This window comes from Plectropomus leopardus, chromosome 8 (assembly GCF_008729295.1).
Source record: "Plectropomus leopardus isolate mb chromosome 8, YSFRI_Pleo_2.0, whole genome shotgun sequence".
NCBI classification, from domain to species: domain Eukaryota; kingdom Metazoa; phylum Chordata; class Actinopteri; order Perciformes; family Serranidae; genus Plectropomus; species Plectropomus leopardus.
The window spans coordinates 33,471,487-33,493,114 of NC_056470.1; the positions used below are offsets into that span (position 1 = coordinate 33,471,487).

Below are 21,628 nucleotides of genomic sequence, written 5' to 3' on the forward strand. Positions count from 1 at the left end.
GTCGTGGTGACACAGAGTCTACTTGCAGGATCTTTCAAAAGCTACAGCTGGTTACTTTCATTTGTATATGGCGAGGTTAACTCTATTAGCCCTGCTTTCCCTTAGGAGGAGGAGAGCGAAGGCCATAAAAAAAGGCTGTGGGTGAGTTTCACAGCGTCAGAGTGCAAAAAGCAAAAGCTCCACAAAGGAGCTGATTCATGAGTAAAAGTTCAGCTAATCTGAATTTACCTGCAAAACCACTGCACATCTTCTCCATGGTAAGCGAGAAGATTTTGCTGTTAGCTTGACAAACCCCACAGGAGCTTTTTTTTGCATTTGGGGAAGTTACTGTAGCATTAGCTTCGAGACACTGTGGACATGCTTTAGCATTGGTGAGGTCACCAAAAGGTCACCAACAGCTTCTGTAATGTGAACTTAGGTCTCCTGCTTTCATCAGACTTGTCATTATATAATCATTGTTTCCTATTTGACATTTGTGTGAAATTTTATCACAATAATCATATGAATTCTTAAGGTTATGGCCAAAAACATGTCTTATGAGGCCACAGGAACCTTGACCTTGGACCACCAAAATTTAATTAGTTAATCACTGAGTCCAAGTGAACGTTTGTGCCAAATTTAAAAACTAAATAAATAAATACTGCGTTCACAAGAATGAGACGAATGCAAGGTCACAGTGAACTTTGGCCTTCAAAATCCACCAATCTAATCAGTTCATTGTTAAGTTGAAGTGGATGTTTGTGCAAAATTGGAAGAAATTCCCTCAAGGTGTGAGGTATCTCGTTCACAAGACCATCAAAATCTAATCAATTCATCGTTGAATCCAAGTGAACATTTGTGCCAATTTTGATGAAATTCCCCAAAGGTGTTCTTGAGATATTGTGTTCATGAGAGTGAGGCAGAGAGAGAAGGTCACAGCAACCTTGACCTTTGGTCACCAAAATCTAATAAATTCATCACTGACTCCAAGTGAACATTTGTGACAGATCTGAAAAAAGTCCCCTGAAATGTTCTGAGATAAGATGATCAAAAGAATGATACTGACGAGGTTACAGTGACCTTGACCTGTGACTGAAGACCACCAAAATCTAATCAATTCATCCAAGTTCAAGTGGGAGTTTGTGCCAAATATGAAGAAATTCCGTCAAGGCTTTCCTGAGATATCGTGTTCACAAGAGTCGGACGGACGGACAAACCGAAAACATAATGCCTCAGGCCACTGCTATCACTACCGCAGAGACATAAAAATGATTTTGTCCGCTAACACGTTGTCAAGGCCTCACATGAGCAAACCTAAATGTGAAACAAATGACAAGCAATTGCATTACAATCTTAAAAAATGAATGGAGCTGATGTATTGGTGTAAACACAACCTATTTTTTGTGCCTGTGATGTTTGCTAACTTTACTGACAGTGTTAACATGAAATTAGTGTGATTCCATGCATACGTGATAACATGAATGTATTAATAAAACAAATCTAATGTAGACTGTATATGTAGGGTTAAATGCATTTCCACTTTCATCTTCTTTTTACTGTGCTAATTTGTCTCTGCATGCTTTGGCAGCACAGATGGACTCACATACCATGCCAATAAAGCAAGATGAAATTTAAATTCAGAGCCAGACACTGCCAGGGCTTTTGTGTACTGTGTGTACGTCTACTAACACACACACACACACACACACACAAAAATACATGTACACACGCAGCTGCACCTGCCAGCAGGGTTTAAGTAATTAAGCGCTCATTTTTAAGTATTAATCTGGGAGATTACCGCTCCGTAATCTCACCACTTGATCGCCAACAGCCCCCTGTGTGTGTGTGTGTGTGTGTGTGTGTGTGTGTGTGTGTGTGTGTGTGTGTGTGACAAAGAGGTGGGGTCACAATGATAGATCAAAAGACAGGGAGATGAAATGAAAGAGAGAAATCTATTTATAGAATACATAGGATTTGTCGAGGACAGAGCTACAAAGTCCTGGACTTTTTGCACTGGGAAGGAAAAAGGGACAAATGGAAAGATGAATTTATAAGCGATAAGAGACAAAGACGAAGACAGGGACATGTGGACACACTTCCCAATCTTCAGAGTCCTGAGGTGAGGAGGTTTAAACAGCTGGAAGTTAATGAATTCACTTTTTACTTTTATAGTATAAAATAAAATAAAATAAAATACTAATATAAATGCAGATGTGGATCACATCTGTGCACCACCTACAGGCAATGACAGTAAAAGTGCCTGTATTTTGACACTTTTTGCCATCTGCAGCAAACAACTGCAATAACTACTGCTTTTTGTTTACAGCTGCTGCTTGTCACTGTGTGCCTAGGGTTTAATATTTTACATTACAGAACCCTAAAATGTAAGACTTTTGTTAACTGTGGCATATTTTTTTGCTGAATACTGAGAAGAGTGCAGAGTTCAGTCTGCACTCTGTGTCATTGAGGACACAGAAAACACTGCTGAAGAAAGGAGGGCATCCTAAACACTTGAAATTACTGTTTCTTTAAAATAAATGAAGAGAGAAAAGGAACATTATCAACAAAAGTTTTGTTACTTCTTGTTGAATGCTGCTCTGCAAACAAGAGTTTGCAGAGCAGCATTTGTTTTAGGATGGAGGTCTACATATCAGATTAAGAGAACTGTTGAACCGCCTTCCAGGTTTTGCACTCTGTTTCTTTTCTTTGTCTTTTTTCACAGCTGAGCTTTAAACTAATATTTTAGCATGAAAAAAGGAACAATTGGCTGCAGGTGAAGTTGATCAGGTTATGGTACCATAATTTCAGATCAGACTAGCTGTTACAACTCGGTGGAGGCATTAATGAGGTTTAGAGAAAGTATCTTGGTGTCATCTTAAATGGACAGTTTAACGCCAAATCAAAACTATATACAGTACAGTACAGTAAGTGCTTTTTTATCAATCCAGAGTGTTTTGGCGTGAGTTGCAGAGGGCTGAGTGAGGCCGCCTTCTCTTCAATATATTTGAACTAGCTAGCACTCGACTTGTGAAGCTCAAAGCGCCAAAAATACATTTGAAAAACTCAACAGCAATGTCTCTTACCAGAAATCATGACCTGGTTACTCAAGATAACCCTTGTTGTGAGCAGTTTCATGCAGAAACTACTTTATCTCTATTGAACTACATCCACTAACTGTTCCGCCACACAGAAGGAAGCATGCATCTACTCATCGAAAAGGGACTCATGCTTGTGACAGCGCAAGATGTAAAGATTAATGACGTCTTCCCCGGCTGAGCTGTAACATTAACTCAGCGGCGCTATGTCAGTTTTCAAATATATTATTGGCACTTTGAGCACCACAAGCCGAGCGCTATCTAGTCCAATTATATTGGAGAGAAGACAGACATCTCTGCAGCTGACACTCGACAACTCACACCACAACTATCTAGATTAATAAACAGCATTAAAGGTAAGAGGAAAAATATGTATTTGGGATTTGGGGTGAACTGTCCCTTTAAATATGTAAATAAACACACACCTAAATATAAATATGCTAAAAATCCTGGGACCCCCTGTGGAAAAGGGACCAAATTTTGGTGAGAATTTCCCCCAAAAAACAGGATATCGCCTCCTTTTTCTCAATCTGCTCCTACTGAACAATAAATTACAGATAAAGATCTGTCTTCAGCCCACACTGCCTGATCATTTTTCTTCACAGGCCGACTTTCTGACCTGTGCAACCTTGTTTTTGCATAAGTTTATCAGGCAACATCAAACAATAAATATCATACTCCCGTCCACCTTTAGGCATTATTACCTCACAGCTGGAAGTGAGCGGCCCATTTCTAACCGACTACCTGCCATGTTCTCTCATGTTTTGCAGATGATTTTATATTGTGGGAAAAATTTCTGTGAAGTTACAGCATTAAAAAAAAAAGCCCTCAGGAGAGGAAACACCGGTTTATCTCTTCCAAAAGAGACTTCAGCTGAACCTCACGTTATCAAAGATTCAAGGCGAGATTAAAATAAGCCACAGTACAAAACCATAAAACAAAAACACTTCAAATAGGGCTGCAATTAATGATTTGAGAAAGCAATCTGTTAATTATGTTCTTTTCTTGTCTAATCAACAGTCCAAAACCAAAAGATAGAGAATTTAAAAAAACATTAAACAGAGAAGCACCAAATTTTCACATGAAAAGGTTTGAATGAACGACTGTAACGATAACAAAATATCCGCAACTCAGGACAAAAGACCTTGTGTGTCCTTACTTATGTCCAATTCTATTTAAACTAGGAATGTCAAATTTGTAGTTAACCGTTAACTGCCAAGACTATTTTTGTTCAGTTATACATGATGCATGACTAATAGGTTTATTTTGCAACTTTTTAATTAACTGCACTACTGGTCGGTCAGGACAGCTTTATTAGCAGTATAAGCCGAATGACCAGCGCTGCTAGCTAGCTAATATTAGCTCCTCTTACATGTTGATGAGTCGGCCTTTCGAAAGAAAAATTAACCAACACTGAAATCCCTTATCATCACACCACAGTCCTGAAGCAGAGGGTACTCTGGGCACAGACGGAGCATTGGAAGGTGAGTCGCAGTGAAAGTGAAACCTAAGCTTTTATTGCAGTGTTTAAAAAAAGTCTACCTTAACTCCCTTAACATTTTACATCTTTCTTTTTTAATCTTAAAAACTAACTGGTTAATTAATGGGTGTCGACCTAGCGAAAGCAAAATTTACTGACATCATTATATCTTTTATCTGTAGTGCCTGGAGTTACCTTTGCTTTGCTTACTTTTCGCCTTCATTGTAAAGTAAATTTTCCTTAAACAAATCCTTTTCCTACTAATTCCTCAAAGCAGCACAGGTGGATTTCAGTGAGTCACACCCCAGATCCGGTGCAGGAAAGAAGGGAAAATGTTTTATGGAGAAGAGGAGCTTCACCAAGCTCCTGCCCTGACATGTTAAACACTGCTAAAGCCTCGCTAATGCACTGTTTAACACACACACCCACACACACACATGCTTTGTACAATATGTGTCTCTCCTCTCACTTTTGATCTGTCTCTCTTCATTTATTCTTTCTCTGAAAACCTCACATTCACACAAAAACTCTCTCTTACTTTACAACACACACACACACACACATACACACACACACACACTAAGTGGGTCTATAAATCCAGCCTAACAGCGCTCTGTGGTGACACATTCAAGGTTTTTCACCAAAGGGCTGCGCCGACAAACTGCATCAGTCCCCAAATTCATCTCCTCTCCTCACCTTATAAGGACAGGCTTGTCTAAACACTCAACCGTGCTACAACTGCTCACACGTGCATTCAAACTTACACTACACAAACACACAACTGCAATTACATACACACATTCACTCACAATCAGCCCACACACACCACTACACAAGCAGCAACATGCCTCCCCTCAAGAGGACCTCCCTGAACCTAACAAGAGGATGCTGACATCCCATTAAAACACTCTGAACACAATTTCTGTCTAAAAATGAGCAAGAAGAAAGTAATGATGTCACAAGAACCAATAATTTGGTACCAAATCTGTTCCAAATTTCTGAGAACATGATGATCTTGTCCAGTAACGTAGGTATCGGGGATGCAATTTGCCAAACGAAGAAGAAGAAGAACGTCTACCAGAATGGAAGAAGGACAACATGTGGAGGACGGCAGAAGGGAAACTGTAACGTCACCACTTATCAATACAGGAAAAATCTTGGCAATCGGATCATCTCGTCTCAGTGCTGCACGTGGTTGCCGAGAGTCTAAAAATGTTTAACTTCTGGTAAAACACTGCTCTCACCCCGTCACTTTTTACTTAGCTGTCCAATCATAGTGAAGAAGGGAAACCTGGATCGAAATCAATTTTCTTTGCAACCTGAGCAGACTGATTTTATTTATTTCAAAAACATGGAAAAAAGGTAATGAGTAACGAAAGAGAGAGAGAGAGAGAGAGAGAGAGAGAAATTAACAGAAAAAAGTGTGGGGGGAAATAAAGAAAACTGTACAACCATTGTATGTATTAAAACAAAAAATATAGTTTGTGTCTTTTACTTTTCTTTTGTATGCAAACTTTCATATAATTTTCTTGTAACTTAAAAATTCTTGCCAGTATTTTCATTTTTTGTAAAGTTACTCATTGCTTTCTTTATATGTCCTTGACAAGAATCAGGCCAATTTTCTCAGGTTCTCAGGTTTCTCAGTTAATAAATGACCGTATGTTTGGGATGTAAGTATTGTTCTTATTTTTATCCTGGTATTGAATTGTTTATCAATAATTGTGAAAATTCACTGGTATTGGTATTGATTGCTAAATTTCTAGTATAATGCCTAAAAGAAACATACGAAGACACTTAGAGGCTCCAGTGTGTGGGATTCGGTGGCATCTAGCAGCGAGGTTGCAGAAATGAAACTTCTCTGATGTGCCAAGCGTGTAGGAGAACTACAGCCGACAAAGTAAAAAAGCAAATGCCCCTATCTAGAGCCAGTATTTTGTTTTGTCCATTCTGGGCTACTGTAGAACCAGCATGGCAGACGTGGAATAGGACCCACTCCATAAATGACTCAATCTAACGTAATGAAAACACAACAGTTTTTATTTTCAGGTGATTATAAACCAATGAAATCTTAATTATAAATAAAATATACTGTTTTTGTAAGGAAGCACAAATCTTAGAGATGAATCGAAACAAAACTCCATTTCCGTGACTGGATGCAACTGAAGGTGAGCTGATCCTTCAAAAGCGATGTTTTTTGTTGTCAGCTCACAGGTTTGATCCCTGCACTGTGTGTTCATCAACAGCTACGCTTTCTCTAAACCCTGATGGTCTACCTGTTCATTCTCGGGACAATTTTAATCGTGAAAAAGCCATAAGCAGATCTCAGACACCAAAAGAGCAGCTGTAGTCTGATCAGTCCTCCAAAACATTCAACATGTCAACACGTTAACATTTATATGCCAGTACCAGCAACACATACAAATTACCAAAACTTTACATTTCAGCTCAAACTTTTCCATTAGTGTCAGCAACTACTATCATTTTACTTCAGAACTAAGGCCACATTTAGACAAGAACAGCCCATATAAAAAAAGGCTTCCTTTACAGATTTTCGCAAAACTCAAGCAATATTTTCTTAATGTTGATAAAAGACAATTGCGAGATGACTGCGTTTCCAGTAAGTGATGTTATGTGACTTCTCCTCTGGTGATAACATCCCAGTAACCATGGTGATAGATATATATTTATATATTCATTTCTATTGCAGCCACCGCAATAGCCGTCATTATTTCGTATCAAAGGCGACATAGGCGTGTTATGCGAGCCATAATGGAAAGGCAAGCCCCTTATACGTGGGAGCGACCACGTATGAGGGATTTCTGGGAGGTGATAGTCCACGATGCTGCATCATGCCAGTGCACAGCCATGGCATCATGTGACCTATAACAGCCAAAAATGTTTCCATTGCAGTTGCATTGCATATGGCTTTTTTGAATCACCTGAAATACCACCTCATGCGTGCGTAAAAACTTTTTTTAATAATAAATGGGAGGGTTTTTTTTTTTTCAAAACTGACATGTTTCAATTAGGCGTATTATATTCTCACTTTCAATTTGCGCTTTTTGAGGGTTAATGGGAACCCACTGAGTGTTACTTTGTTATTTGCTGTTTGTGTAGTCAGTGTAGTGTAAAGATTTGCAAAATCAAAATCTTCTTCATATTTTTATATAGATGTTTGCCAAAAGAACTTATGGAGATCCAAATAAATGATTACCAATGAACTAAAACCAACGCATGCCTGGAAACTGTGAAATACATCTGACATCCTCTGATATGTAACATATAATATATTTAATAGGAAGTTTATTTGTCCTTTATAGGACAACGAAAGCATAACTGCATATCCCTCTTTTCAGGAACTGAGACAAACAGTCTTGTTAAAGCTTGATGACGATGCATTTTCCAGTTTATCTAACGGGGTGTTGAAAGAGTTTCATCAGAGAGACAACAGAGAATGTCCTCAGTAACCCACAGAGGCGTTGTTAAATCACGTAAATTTGAGCAATGAAGCATAACTCAGTTTGTTCGGCACTCCTCTTAACTGCAAGGGGAGCTGGAGAGCAATCAAACCACTAACCTCGACACTTCCTATCTGTTGAGCTGTGAAGTCACAACTTTTACAAGCGTACAAAAAAACCAAACCCTGTTCAATAACCGGCACATAAAACTGTCAGCACACAGAAGCCTTTCAGCAGCGAAGCTCACCAGAGACGAGACGATTCAATGGTGGATCAACGACGGACGACTGAATGACAGAACAAACGGCTCCTTCTTTTTTATTTTCTCTCACTCCTTTGCTAATAGCCACGGCGTTTCCATCAATCAACACGCCTTTGCTCCGGTGAAGGAGGAAGAGAGACAAGAGGCAGACCAATGCAACAGGAAAAGATGGAGCGAGAGAGAAAGAGAGAGAGGCAGGAAACAGAGTCAGAGCTATTGTGACACACAGAGCTTCTTGGTTTCTTTCTGAAACTTGATGAATCAGACCTGGTGTCTACACACACACACACACACACACACACACACACACACACACACACACACACACAAAACCCAACCCGTCATGATTGCATGGGCCTATTCATGCCATGATGGCTTAAAGGGAAAAGCTGCTAAAACCCAACATTTACATTCCTTCATCCTCTAAACTTGGACACCCCTGGAGTCCAGTCGAGACTTGTCAAACGTCTTCCTCTTTCACAAGAACACCAAACTTTACAAATCTGACTATGTAACCCCCGGGCTACATAAATGCTTCAAGCATCCATGCATGAGATACGAACGTTTCAGCACGGCTCTGCCATGCCTTTCTACTTATTTTTTGACGGAAGGACAGTAGAAAAGACGTCAGCTCAGTGCAGGACTGTTGACAGAAGCTTTGCTGTTGTCTTGCTTTCTTCTGATTGGAGGTGTACATTTCATGGAAAACAGTATGCTATCTACAATGGCGGTCTGCCTGGATTAAAACATTTGAAGCCATGTATAGACTTCATATTTTTGGAGCTGGACCGTTCGATTAATGATTGCACCACACTCTCGCCGCCCAGAGGGCACTCTGGGCACAGACAGAGCAGCAGAACACCGGGTGCAGTAAAAGTGAAACTTAACCATTTCCTGATTTGCTTTCATTGAACTCTCCTTCTCTCATCCATGATCTAATCATAATTGACTACATCGATAGATTAATTATCCACTTTGCAACCCATTTAAACTGCTGCTCAGACGAATAAAAACTCTTGGCGAGTTCTGCCTGCGCCACATTCACGGACCCACAGAAACATCTGAATTCAGAGAGGGGACAACAAATAATTTAAAAAAGGCAAAAACACAAGAAATACAAAAAAAAGAAAGTTTGCTTTTTAAACTTTTAAACTACTCTCGTGGGAACACTCATCTATACAGAAGCTATACAGGAGGTTTCCTACAGACTACTATCACACAGATGGGTTGCCGGACATAAAGACATAGTTTTAGATCACTTCAATGAAGGCCAAAATGTACACACACACAGCTCCACTGTACTTCATAACCAGCATACATAGTTCCCTTAACAGCATCCTGGCGTGAGGAAACACTCAAATGAAAGAAAACAGGAAAGTAAAGCTGAGATAGAGAAACAGGCGAGTATAATGGATAGGAGAGGGAGAGTGAGTAGAGAGAGCGAAGGAATCTGGGGGAGTGGGAGGACGAACTGGGGAAAGAGAGAGGGGGACATGAAGAGGGAAAGTGGCTGAGAGGCAGAGGTATAGAGAGAAAAAAGAGTGCAGAGAATGGGAGGAATGGGGGAGAGCGAGATAAGAAAACACATAAGGAGGAGAGCAAGAGAAAAAGTAAGAGGAATATGTAGACAGAGGGAGAGAGAAATGAAAATTCGATGTGAGGGAGACGAGCTGACAGCAGTTATATATAGTCAACAGCGGCAGCGACATGTGGAAATTAAATGACAGTTTAATTTAGGAGAATGATCAAGAGGGGGAAAGAAAAACACTGAAATGACAAGTACAGTAGAGTCCAAATGATACTGGATCTCTCAGCCAAATACAAATATTCATATTAAAAGCTATAAATATATACATGTTAGATTTTGCTGATTAAATAAAGTTATGCAATGTAACATTCTCTCTAATATGTGAGACGTTTTGTTAACCATGTTATTTTCTAAAACTATATTGATATGTTTCAAAAATGCCAGGCTAGAAAAGTCATGGAAAAATTCATCTATGATGGAGTGAAGGCAAAAATCTCTACGGCCAATATCTCTGACTCTCAGCAACTCACATTTAAACAACAAACTGATAAAAGTACTGCAGGTAAGAGGAAAGATAGGTAATTTTGATTTTAGGGTAACTGTCCTTTTGATCTATTAAACGTCAGATTTATGAACCACGACCTCCAGAATGTGGATCAAATATCAGTTTAAGTAGCTACAGCTGTTATTTTGGCATGTCCAATAGATATTCAGTCAACATTTAGATAAAAATCTTAATTTAATACCATGTATCAAAACACTTGATCGAGACAGCCCCACTCGATACAGAATAGACAGATCTGCATGAACGCAAGTTTGTTGCCATTTTTGTTGGCTTTAATTTCTACTATTTCCTTTGGCCCCTTTCTTTGCTAGCAGATAGGTGTTTCAACTACAAAAACATTTCCCACAAAGCGAAACAAAGAAATTCAGAAATTCAGAAAGAGTTGTACACAGAGAGGAAAAGCAAGAAAAGGTGCAGTTGGTTTACCAGTACGTCCGTCATGTCGCGAGGGCGGGCAGTCGGTTAGTGCGCGAGTCGTCAGCGATGTTAGCAGGCCGGACACATGCATGTCATCCCCCCTTCTGCCTCGGACCTCTCCTTTATAAGTACACACACGCGTACACAGACACGAGGAAATTCACAAATGTACGTTCAAACGTGCATTCATGCAAATGTGCCACACCGAAGCACAACACAAATGCATCACAAATACAAACACAATCATCCATGAGCATGAGTGGAGAACATGCAGCCGTGGACCAAAAACACAATTTGCACGCATGTAAAGCACACACACAACACAACACCCACAAAATGCACCAAAAATCCCAGGGGGAATGTAGAGTTATCCACAAAAACAATAAATGTACACAGGAAATAGCACACACAGACATATACACACGCACACACACACAAAAGAGAGAAGGGAAGCCATAGTGAGTGTGTGCGCCAATCATCAACCTGTCAGCTCAATCTTCCATCTATTACACAATACACTGAGACAGACATTTTCAAAAATCTGATTATCATCAATTAAGTTTTAATTTCCACATTTTCAGAGAAAGAAAAAGTGAATGCGTTTCAGTGAACTTCTCTTATGCAAACATTCTGAGGACGTCCTAACGAGATGATTTAATCAAGAGCGACAGAAAGTCCTCTCCCGGTACATTATGGTAGGTCACTGCTACTTCCCATCAAAGATGACGTGCGTTACATTCACACATTAAAACTCCATGAAGCAAATGATTAATATTAACTCTGAATCAGGTGCCTCCCTGTAATGTGAAAATGCACTGGATCGTTTCAGCGCTCATGCTGACTTTATTAAGCGAATCGGGTCTCAGCCATGACGTGACAGATTCGCATTAAATACAGACTCTTCATCAATGTCATTATGAAAATCTGGGTTTCAAATTCATGAAGTCACTTTTGGCTGCAGACTCAGTTTCTAGTGCCAGAGAAGTCTGGCTTAATGTTACCTTACATAAAAATAATTTAAATGAGTTCCATGCAGTGAGGTACAGATTTGGGAAAAAGAGAGCACTAGTATTAAATTGGTATTCAGTATTGGCAAATAAAATGAGTTAAGGTATCAGGAAAGGAAGAGTTGCATCTATGCATCCCTGGCTTTAACACAAATAATTCATCACTGGTCCAACACAGGGCGAAACACCATTGAATAATGGATAAAACAGGAGTTGAACAATAACAAAAACGAATACTTGACCAAACTATTTTTAAAAAAGTGTAAATATTAGAACAGACCAAGGCTTAAGCACCAGGGGATATTGAAAATCAATGAAAACTAGACCAAACTTGGACTAAATAACCAGTAAATATTACACAGATGCAAGTCGGACTAGGTACTCAATACCTTTCTGTTATCAACCAAAATAACCCATATGGTATCGAAACTACTCCAGTCGAACGATATATGCATTTAATCTTTTTAGCCCTTACGTTTTGATCCCGCACCATCCCAGATCAGCTAACCTTCTCTTGCTGCTTTCTCCGGAGCTGTCCTCCTCCCGTTATACAGTCATCAACTGCCATTCAGGACCAGCTAACGCAGCAGCAGCGGCGGCAAACATCCAACATCCTGCCATTAACTGGTCCCAACAAACTCACAACCACACCAAAACGGCTTGACTCTGCCTTTAAACCTTTGGCAATATTAGCTGTGTGGTGCCAACAGTTAGCCCTGTCACTGTGTGAGTGCAGGTGGACTCTCAGCCCGCTAGCATGGAGCTCACACTCCTGCAGCTAAAGCTGCAATAAGGGATGTTACGGTTACCGGTTATCACAATAATCAAAGTGCAGCTACCGCTCATGGCTACATGGTGCCAAAGTTGTACATTTAATATGGTTTTCATGTTATTGTTTTTTTAGATCAATGTTATTATTTTAATGTTAAAGCAAAATGTGCATAGTGCTGCTGCTTATTATGTTTGTGTTTAATGCAAATGTATCAGTGCTATTTGAACTTTTCCAGTACATTTCGACAAAAATTCTGATAATGTTGATAACCAAGATAATTTTGGTCATAAGAATTGGGATATGAAAATGTCAGACTGTTACATAGCTACAAGCCAAAACACTCAAAAGTATGGCTATGTTGCACGCCACTCCATTCACATTATGGTAATCGAAATAAGTACTCTTTTGAAATGCGTATTAGTATTGTACAAAAAAGGGCTTTATCACTCTTACATGCAAGACCAAACAAGTGCTCAAACACCACCAAATATTGGCCAGGGCTTAGACACCAATAAATGCTGGACCAAGCAAGGGCTACTATAACCAAATATAAAATGCGCAAATATTGAGTGAATGGAAAATCAAATGTATATAAATATGGTCTACTAAATATGGTCTACTAAGAAGGAATACAAGTTTCGAGATATCCAAAACAATATAAAGAAGCAGTTTAAAAACTAAGAATAAAAAATAAATAAATACAAGTACAAATTACTGGAGTTGCAAGGCTGTCTAGTAGAAGTTTTCCTTTGAAATTCCCTTCAAGTGAGTGACTTGAATTCCACATTGAAACCATGAGATAGAGATTAGTGGCAAGCCTGTTGCTCATCATGTCAATTAGTTTCAATAAGGAAAGCTAATGATGCTAAGAGGTCATTTTGGACAAAGACAAAGGACTCATTCAGTTTGCCCTCCGACCTGACAAGTGTTGCAGTAAAACAAGACTTAAAAAGCTGAGATTTTATGTTAATGTTATATACGGAGATTCAGGTTAACATCCAAATAAATCATGCATTAACTCGCTTAAAGTACATTTAACTTGTGGACACTTACATCACCATGAGGAGCCCCTTACCTCCCATAAACTCTTTTACACAATATGAAGCTGAATATAAATTTTGATCTTTTATTTTTATCTTTTCAGATGACATATATGACATTACTATGGATTATACTGGCCAATGTATGGTTTGATTATAATATTGTCCAATCTGAACAGGGCATAATAGAAATAACAATGTTTTTTTGATAATACAACTGCATAGATATCTGCCCAAATATATTAATTGTTTGTTTTAGTGGAGATTATTATTAGATTAGATTATTCTAATATATTCTATTTCTGCCAGTAGCTCCCCTATATCTCTAATTTTAGGCCTTTTTTTATACATACATACATATCCCTTAGAGCTCCAATTTTGGTGACTTTTCATTGAGTTCATATTATTCAAAGAATGACACAGTCCTCTGAGGGCTGAGAAAACTCTCCGACCTCTTGATGCGACCCTTTCAAGATCCCTCTGGATGACCTAAAAAATGTGTCGTGATCAAACTAAAAAAAAGGTTCCCAAACATTTGAGATTCGGGAGATCTAAGGTTTCCAGCTGACATCGGCGATGACATGGGAATGCTAGTTTTGTGTGGCTTTTTGTGGACTTAAACCATCAAACCAGCAACAACAAAAAAGAAAAGCGACCAATAAAACCATCACACACTTGTAACACAAGATGATGGCAACCGCATACAGAGACACAAACATACATCACTACAAATGATGAGACAAAAGGAAAAAACAAAAAGGGGAGACAGAAAAAGAGACAGAGACAGAGGAAGGGAAGGCGATGACCAACTTAAAAAAAAAGAGGAAGTAAGCAACAGACGCAATGAAGAAAGATGTAGGAAGAGGAAGTGTGTACCAACTGGCAACAAGGAGAAGGAAAAAAACTTCTAAACCCCTGATCGGGTACAAGTCACTATCTGAGAGGCTGTGCACTTCTTAACCCTTTGAGACCTGGAACAACATCAGTTTTCTTGTGCTGCGTTCAGACTCTTTGCACAAGCTATAAGACCCTTTGAAACTGGAGCGAATTGGTTTGATTTCTTTCAGAAAAAAGGCCACTAGCACCTTGTTAAGAAATGTCTCATAAATTGCAAGAAAAAGTAAAATGTGAAAAAAATTAACCTAAAATTAGTTTTAAAACGAGAAACGGATTAGTAAAAAAATTAACCAAAAAAGTAAAGGTAAAAGTTCTCCAAAAACTGTATTTTTAATCAAATATTATATTTAAAATTATGTTACAGAAAAACATATACCAAAATCTATATAAAAATATTTACTTTTTTTTTTTTTTTACATTGTCTTTTTTTTTTTTTTTTTACTTTTCTGCATAATTTAAGGTAATTTTTTCTCTCTAATTTTTGTGCCATGTCTTAAGTTGCTCCTCCTCATGGATTTGAAAGAAATCAAACCAATCTGGAAAGGTTTCAAAGGGCTGATCTCAGGGTTGGGAGCCCTAAATTAGCCACAGATTTCTTTCTCTGACAGTTGATACTGTTTGATCCAGTTTTCCACAGTGACAGAGTGCTGCTTTGGGTTTAAAAAAATCCCCAAATAAGCGACAGATCATTTAGAAGAGGAATGTGGCTGCCCGGGATTTCTGAGGGCGTTCTCACACTTAAAGTGTTTGAAGCTGTTTAATCAAACTTTTCCTCCTTCAGCTCGGTTTTGCTCAGTCACGTGAGGAAAAAAAAAGGTTTTTACACCGAGACGCCTACAAACAAATCTCACTTCTCTTTGAAGAGGATTTTCTCTTTTAGAACAGAGTGTGTAATTCGAACCGGCTTCAAGAAAGGACCTTAAAACATGAGGATTTATGAGGATAAAAAGAGATGGATGTTGACATTTCGTAGCCTGCAGTTCCACATGCTCGGACACATGAAATAAAAAGCAGACAAGAAATGCAAAGAGCCGAACGTTCAAAAAAACCGACATGTCTGACACCTCCTTCCACCTGTATTCCAAAAGCACCTCCCTGTGCAAAACCTTCACCCAAAGTGCTCCAATATGATTCAAGAAAAGGGATTTACTACACAATGAAGGGATGAGGACTCTGAAAAAAAGAACGGGGGGGGTGAGTTGTAAAATATTCTCTGCTCAAATTAAGTATATACCAATGCAACAGCACGCCCATTTCTGCTTTTTTGTGCCTCTTCCTCCTAAAAGTGCCTAACCAGTGGTGACACCGAATATGGTCATAAATAGAAATTATATAAGACTCCTGAAAGTCCCAAAAGCAATATTAAAGTGGTACTTTAAAAAATAATGTATATAACAAGACTAATAGTGGAGTGCTGTAGGAGCAGCATGGGAACTTATGGGAACTTCATAGTGTCAGTTTATGCATAAACATACCATCAAGTACGGCAAGGTCACTATAAACTCGGCACAAAGACACTGCAGGAAAAATAAAGAAATCTCACTGGGATTTTTTTTGTCTTAACTTTCCTAAATATTAGGCTGAATTCTCTGTCTACAGGTATCGCATACCTGTAGACATATTTAAGACTTATTAAGACTTATTTTGGACAAATATTTCTTTTATTCAAGTATTGCAGGTATGTATAACAAGACATACACAGAGGTAGTTTTTATGTAGAAATCTGATAATTACAGTAAGTTACGTTAAGCTACGTTTTGCGAACAGGTAGGAGCAAGTATAAAGTAAAAAGACAATATTCGGGTTCAGTCGTAGGTTTAAAGATAAGAAATGTGGATTTTCACACCAAAGAGTTTGGCTCATTTGACAATTGATTCATTTTAATTTGATGGCAGAGACCGTGACTTGATGTATCAGAACTGGTTATCAGAAGAGAAAAAGTCACTCAGGGCATGTTACGCCCGAGACAAAACCTCTAGGCTGAAAAATGAAGCCAGTTTCTGTAGTACTAGTACCTCCAATGGCCATTTGAGTTTAAATGTTTAAATGCCCAACTTTGCAGCAAAAATTAACCTCATCAAGAACAAAAAAAAAACTCTGTGCACGGGAGTCTGTGCTCAGTGCATCCAAATATAACAAGAATGAGCTCAAGCTATAAAAGGAACAGCGCTCTACACCTTCAAATGATGCGACATTATGTGTTGCAGCCAATGGATTTTTCTAATGTTTGCTTTGCATGGACAAAATTGAGGAAAGTTATTCTCATACAGAACAAGAACCCTTTCCATGTTGTCGAAGTTTGCATCCAACACCAAGAGGTACCTCTAAAACTAACGAAGTGCTAGTCAGTGAGCTAATGAATTTGCAAACTAAAAACAAAAACGCATATTAACAACACTGACTGAATGCAGAGCAAACGGACATTGCAGGTCCTTAGGCTGGAGATATACGTGCTTTTAGCTACATGTTTGCATGCATACGTGCATGTCTGCAGAAAAGCATGTTGTGAACACAGCTTCACATGTCGAAACTATGAGCTCATGAGTTCCTTCTGAATGCAGCATCACACATTTACAGAAAAGAGAGCTCGCTGCAAAAAAAATCCCATGTCAGAAAGTGGTAATAGAAACAAGAACCTGTTGCAGATGTACTGAGAATATTTTATTAAATAAGACGGTTGATACAAAATGAAATTGTCATACCAGCTAGTTTAAAATGGACCTTAACTGCTGACCTGTGTTACAACCGAACCCGGTTTCCCCTATGAAGCTTCCACAGTTACCAACAGCAGAAACGTTAAGTTCCACTTGAATTGAAACTATTTATAAAACTTTTTATACTACAGTTATTGTTCTTAGTTTGGACAGCCCTTTAGCCAGAATGCACAATTGAGGGGCACAAGGATGCAAGTGCGATTATTGGGACAGGGCCAAAGCGTGTCGTGTAAACATCTTCCTATGTCTTAACTACACGTTCACAGGTTTCATTTGAACGCAGCATTACATGTTTACAAAAAATATAAAAAATTTCCATGACAAAAAGTGGAAATAGAATCAACAACCTGTTGCTGATTCACTGAAAATGTGTCAATAAATAAATGAGGTTTGATACAAAGATAAACTGTCATACCAGCTAGTTTACAATGGGCCTCAACTGCTGACCTGCGTTACAACTGAACCCGGTCTCCCCTATGAAGCTTCCACAGTTACCAACAGTGAAAACGTTAAGCTAACTGTCAGTTTACTGTCTGTTTTCTCCCCAAAATCGACTTACTGGACATGAAAACTGTTAGAATAAAACACAGAAAGTGAGAAAAACCCTTTTAATTCCTCCCTCGGTTTTCTACCAACAAGCTGCTTGTGTGTTTTTTTCGTCCTGTTTGATATTACAGGTAAAAGAGGAAAAAAGCAGCTACAGAAGGAGCTAAAACACCGCAGCTGGAGTCATTAAGAAAACCGTAAAAAAACGGTGACAAGACAAACTCGACTCCTATTCCCCCTCCAAAAGACTGCCTCCTGTTCCTGAGAGGGAGGCAGGAGGTGAAAAAGGAAGAAGGAAAGGAGGGGAGAAGAGGAGTCACGGAGACCGACCTTTTCCTCAACACCGCGGAGCGGAGCGAGGAGAAGCCCCGCCGCTGACCGGAGACCAGCGGGGAGAAATTAAACTGAAAGCAGCCCCCCTCCCGCACCTCCTCGCACCTCCCCTCTCCTCCCCGTGTTCAGGCTCGTTTCTGCAGCCGATCAGATACTCACAATCTTGGCATTAATAAGGTCCGGAGGGCGGTATCCGCTGCGCTTTCGGAGGCACATCCGTGTGCTGTTTCTCTTCCTCTGCCGCTCCGCACCGGTGGAGGGGGGGCTGGCGCGTGCGGTTTTTTTAAATTTATTTTCCCAAATATCCTCCTGCCGCCGCTGTATCGGAAGAAGAAGAAGAAGACGGAGTCCGCCTCCTCCCCCCTTCTGCTGCTCTCCTCCTGCTCGGGTTTTTCCCAGAGAGGGAGAGAGAGGGGGAGAGGCGGGGAGAGGCGGCACTGCGCATGCGTGGATTCACACGTTCATCCAGGCAGGAGGAGACCTCTAGAATAAAACTTTATACACTGTAAACACTAACTTTATTATTATTATTATTAGCAGTAGTAGTAATAATAATAACATATTTCTCATTTTAAACGTCATATAATATAATAATATTATTGCATAATAACATATATTACTACTACTAATAATAATAAACTTTATTTGTACAGCACCTTTATACAAGAAATGCAACCCAGCGTGCTTTAAAACAAAAAAAATTACATGCACATAGTGCCTCACATGAAAACACAGAAAACATAAAGATGATGAAACCTGCATGTAAACAATAAGATAAGATCAGAGCAGAATAGAGAGCATCTTCACATGGCGGAAAACCCACTTGATAATACTAGTAAAAGTAAGTCCAAAAGTAAATGCAAAGCAGTTGAGTCAGAGCTTTAAAGGCTTAAAACAAGATAAAACAAGGGATATTTGTTGTACATCCTACAAAATATCATAATTTTTTAAAACCAGAAATTAACTTTACTGGCATACATTTATTTTTTTTAATCTTTGCACCTCCTGTCTGCACTTTTTTTCTTTTCTTGTAAATGTGCGTGCTTTGTGTTCATATTTAATTGATCTGTAAAGCACTCTGAATTACCCTGTTGTATGAAATGTGTTTCACAAATAAAGTTGCCTTGCCTACATTATTTTTCACCTTTTATAATAATAGGTTATATATTTCTTTGTAACACACACATACGTAATGAGAATTTTAATTTTTCATGCATGCATATGTAACTTTTTAAAAGCATGAATCTTAAAGATAGGCCATCTTTTTGTTTTATATTTGCATATTATGGGGAAAAAATAAATTATATTTGGCAGCTGTTCATATATATAGAATGCAGGCCGTATTTTTTAATAAATATGATAAACATACAACACTGCAGCTTTGAAAACATTTCACAGTAAGTTTTTAATCAACACTAGACTATGGACTGTTATAAGAAAAATTATAAGTTAGAATTTTGGTAAGTGAAACTAAATCAGACAAAAAACTATTTGTACAGTTTTTAACTTTTTTTTTTTTTTTTTAATTTGCCTTAATGTTTGTATTGATGTTTAACTCAAAGGATGCCGTGCACTGAGAGAAGCTGATGAAACGATCAAGAGAGAAGTGACCACAAAATAAAAGTTTTCAGCCATATCCTGCTTTGCATACTCACCACAGATCAGCATGAGATATTTCTGGCCGTACGCTGCAAACCACACGGCCTCCAGCTTCTCTTCTCTTCCCCTGCTGAGGATATTTAGATAAGAGTTAATTTAGGGCTAATTTTCAAAAGACTCACATTGACAGCTGGATTTTCAGTATTATGATTTGTTTTTTTTACTGGACTCTTAAAATCAACCAAGAATGGACAGACAAGAGAAAACAGTGACTGAAAAATAACACAGATACCTAGAAAGAAGCAGAATAATAACACCTCCATTAACTATTTCCTTCTTTTCAGGAATCTTAAGATGATGAGACTTAGTTAACTACAGTAGCCACCAATGCTATTATCCATCCATCCATCCATGCATTCATATTTCCTCAAATAAAAGGCGATAATATTCCACATGACAAAAATATTCTTGCATATTAAAAGAAGACAATATGTTTTCTTGGGTTCAACTGTATGTAATTGGGGCTCCACAGGCCCTAATTTGACACTAAGTGAGTGCCTGTTTTCTAAGATTTTTTGAATTTATCTGAAAAATTTGGGTTCTTTTGATCCTTTGCATGTTGCCTTTTGTATTTAAGCGGAAATACGGACTTTTTAATGTGATGCTACAAGGGTGAAACTAATCAGTAAAATGTAAAACTGCAAAAATAAATAAATAATAATAACTATTATTAAAACTAACAAGCTAAATGAATAAATAAATAACCCATTTCCTTGAAAATCAGTTTATCCATGGTTATAATTACTCATATAGAGATGCACTTATTTTGTTTTTTGGTTATAAAATGAGATAAAATCACAAATGTTAGTTTAAAGGTCCAAATTGTTGCGCTTTAGCAGGAGACGTTTGAAATTTCTTTGTTTCAGTGACTGCTTCCAGAAATGCGGATGGACCAGGAGCATCAGGAGGGGGCGCCAAACACCAAGCTGAGAGGGAGCGCGAGAGCGAGGGGAGGGGGGACACAATCATGCAAACATGGGGATGAGTACCTGATATTTAAACTATAGCATAATAAAGCAGTCCTAGATAATACCCTGCCCCACATAAACATGCATTTCCATGCCAAGATTTCAGTAAAAAAAAATGTCAAATATGCACATTAACATTCCATTAACATCTTTATTTTTCTTAATTTTTTGGAAAATTATTTTGCCTCATCTCCAATCCTGAATATGTAAGACATGGCGAGCTCTCTCAATGATCTGTTATTTGCCTACCCCCCACCCCCCCAAAGGCATATCTCTCTTAAATCAGTATCCAATATGCTAAAGAACACTGTAACCATCAACATTTCACCTCCTTAAGTCAAGTGCATGTAAATTTGATCAGGGTTTTGAATTTTAAAGAAATAACCAGCAGTTGACTTTAAACACTGGAGGTAAAATGTCTTCAGTTGAGCGCCCCCTGTTGGAAAATTGTGGCTAACACTGGTTGGCTTCAGTGTCCACCAGCATACCTTATCAGAGGTTAACCTTTGATCGGTTACACAATTCTGAATCATATCTGGTGGCGCAAATCTCCTCTGATATGTGAGCGGGGCCTGAAGTCTGAGCAAATGCATTTCAACTGCCTAAAGCATATCTGCCGCTCAGTGTGAAGGCGACATGAAAACACTGAGGAAGGCCGTAATTTGTTGTAAATCTCACTAATACAGCAACACAATGAAAAAAAAAACACAATAATGGGTAAAATGCGTAATTTCTTGCATGTCAATATGTATTCACTATCCTCCACAGATGCCAAAAAGCTGTACGGAATAGGAAGCATGTGGCTGTTCATGCATGAAACACACTAAACCTGCCACTTGTTGAATGTCCTGTGCAGTGCTTTCTGTCACCACAGGGGAGCACTAAAGCTGCATATCAAGTCGTTCACA

General features: G+C 38.7%; 1 protein-coding gene across 3 annotated transcripts in view; it reads right to left on the minus strand.

The window, feature by feature from the left end:
• rgs19 (regulator of G protein signaling 19) overlaps positions 1-18,498 on the minus strand; it is a 34,437-nt gene extending 15,939 nt beyond the window's left edge. Inside the window, exons 1-2 of one of the 3 annotated variants that reach the window (XM_042491626.1) lie at positions 18,253-18,303; positions 10,794-10,904 (exon numbers count right to left, since the gene is read on the minus strand). In XM_042491626.1, the coding sequence (XP_042347560.1) occupies positions 10,794-10,808 (15 nt within the window). In that variant the 5' untranslated portion in view covers positions 10,809-10,904; positions 18,253-18,303. Of the gene's footprint in view, positions 1-8,259; positions 8,415-10,793; positions 10,905-18,252 lie in introns of those variants that run through there. The other 2 variants (XM_042491625.1, XM_042491627.1) reach the window with 2 other exon arrangements.
• Between the last annotated feature and the right edge of the window lie 3,130 nt (positions 18,499-21,628).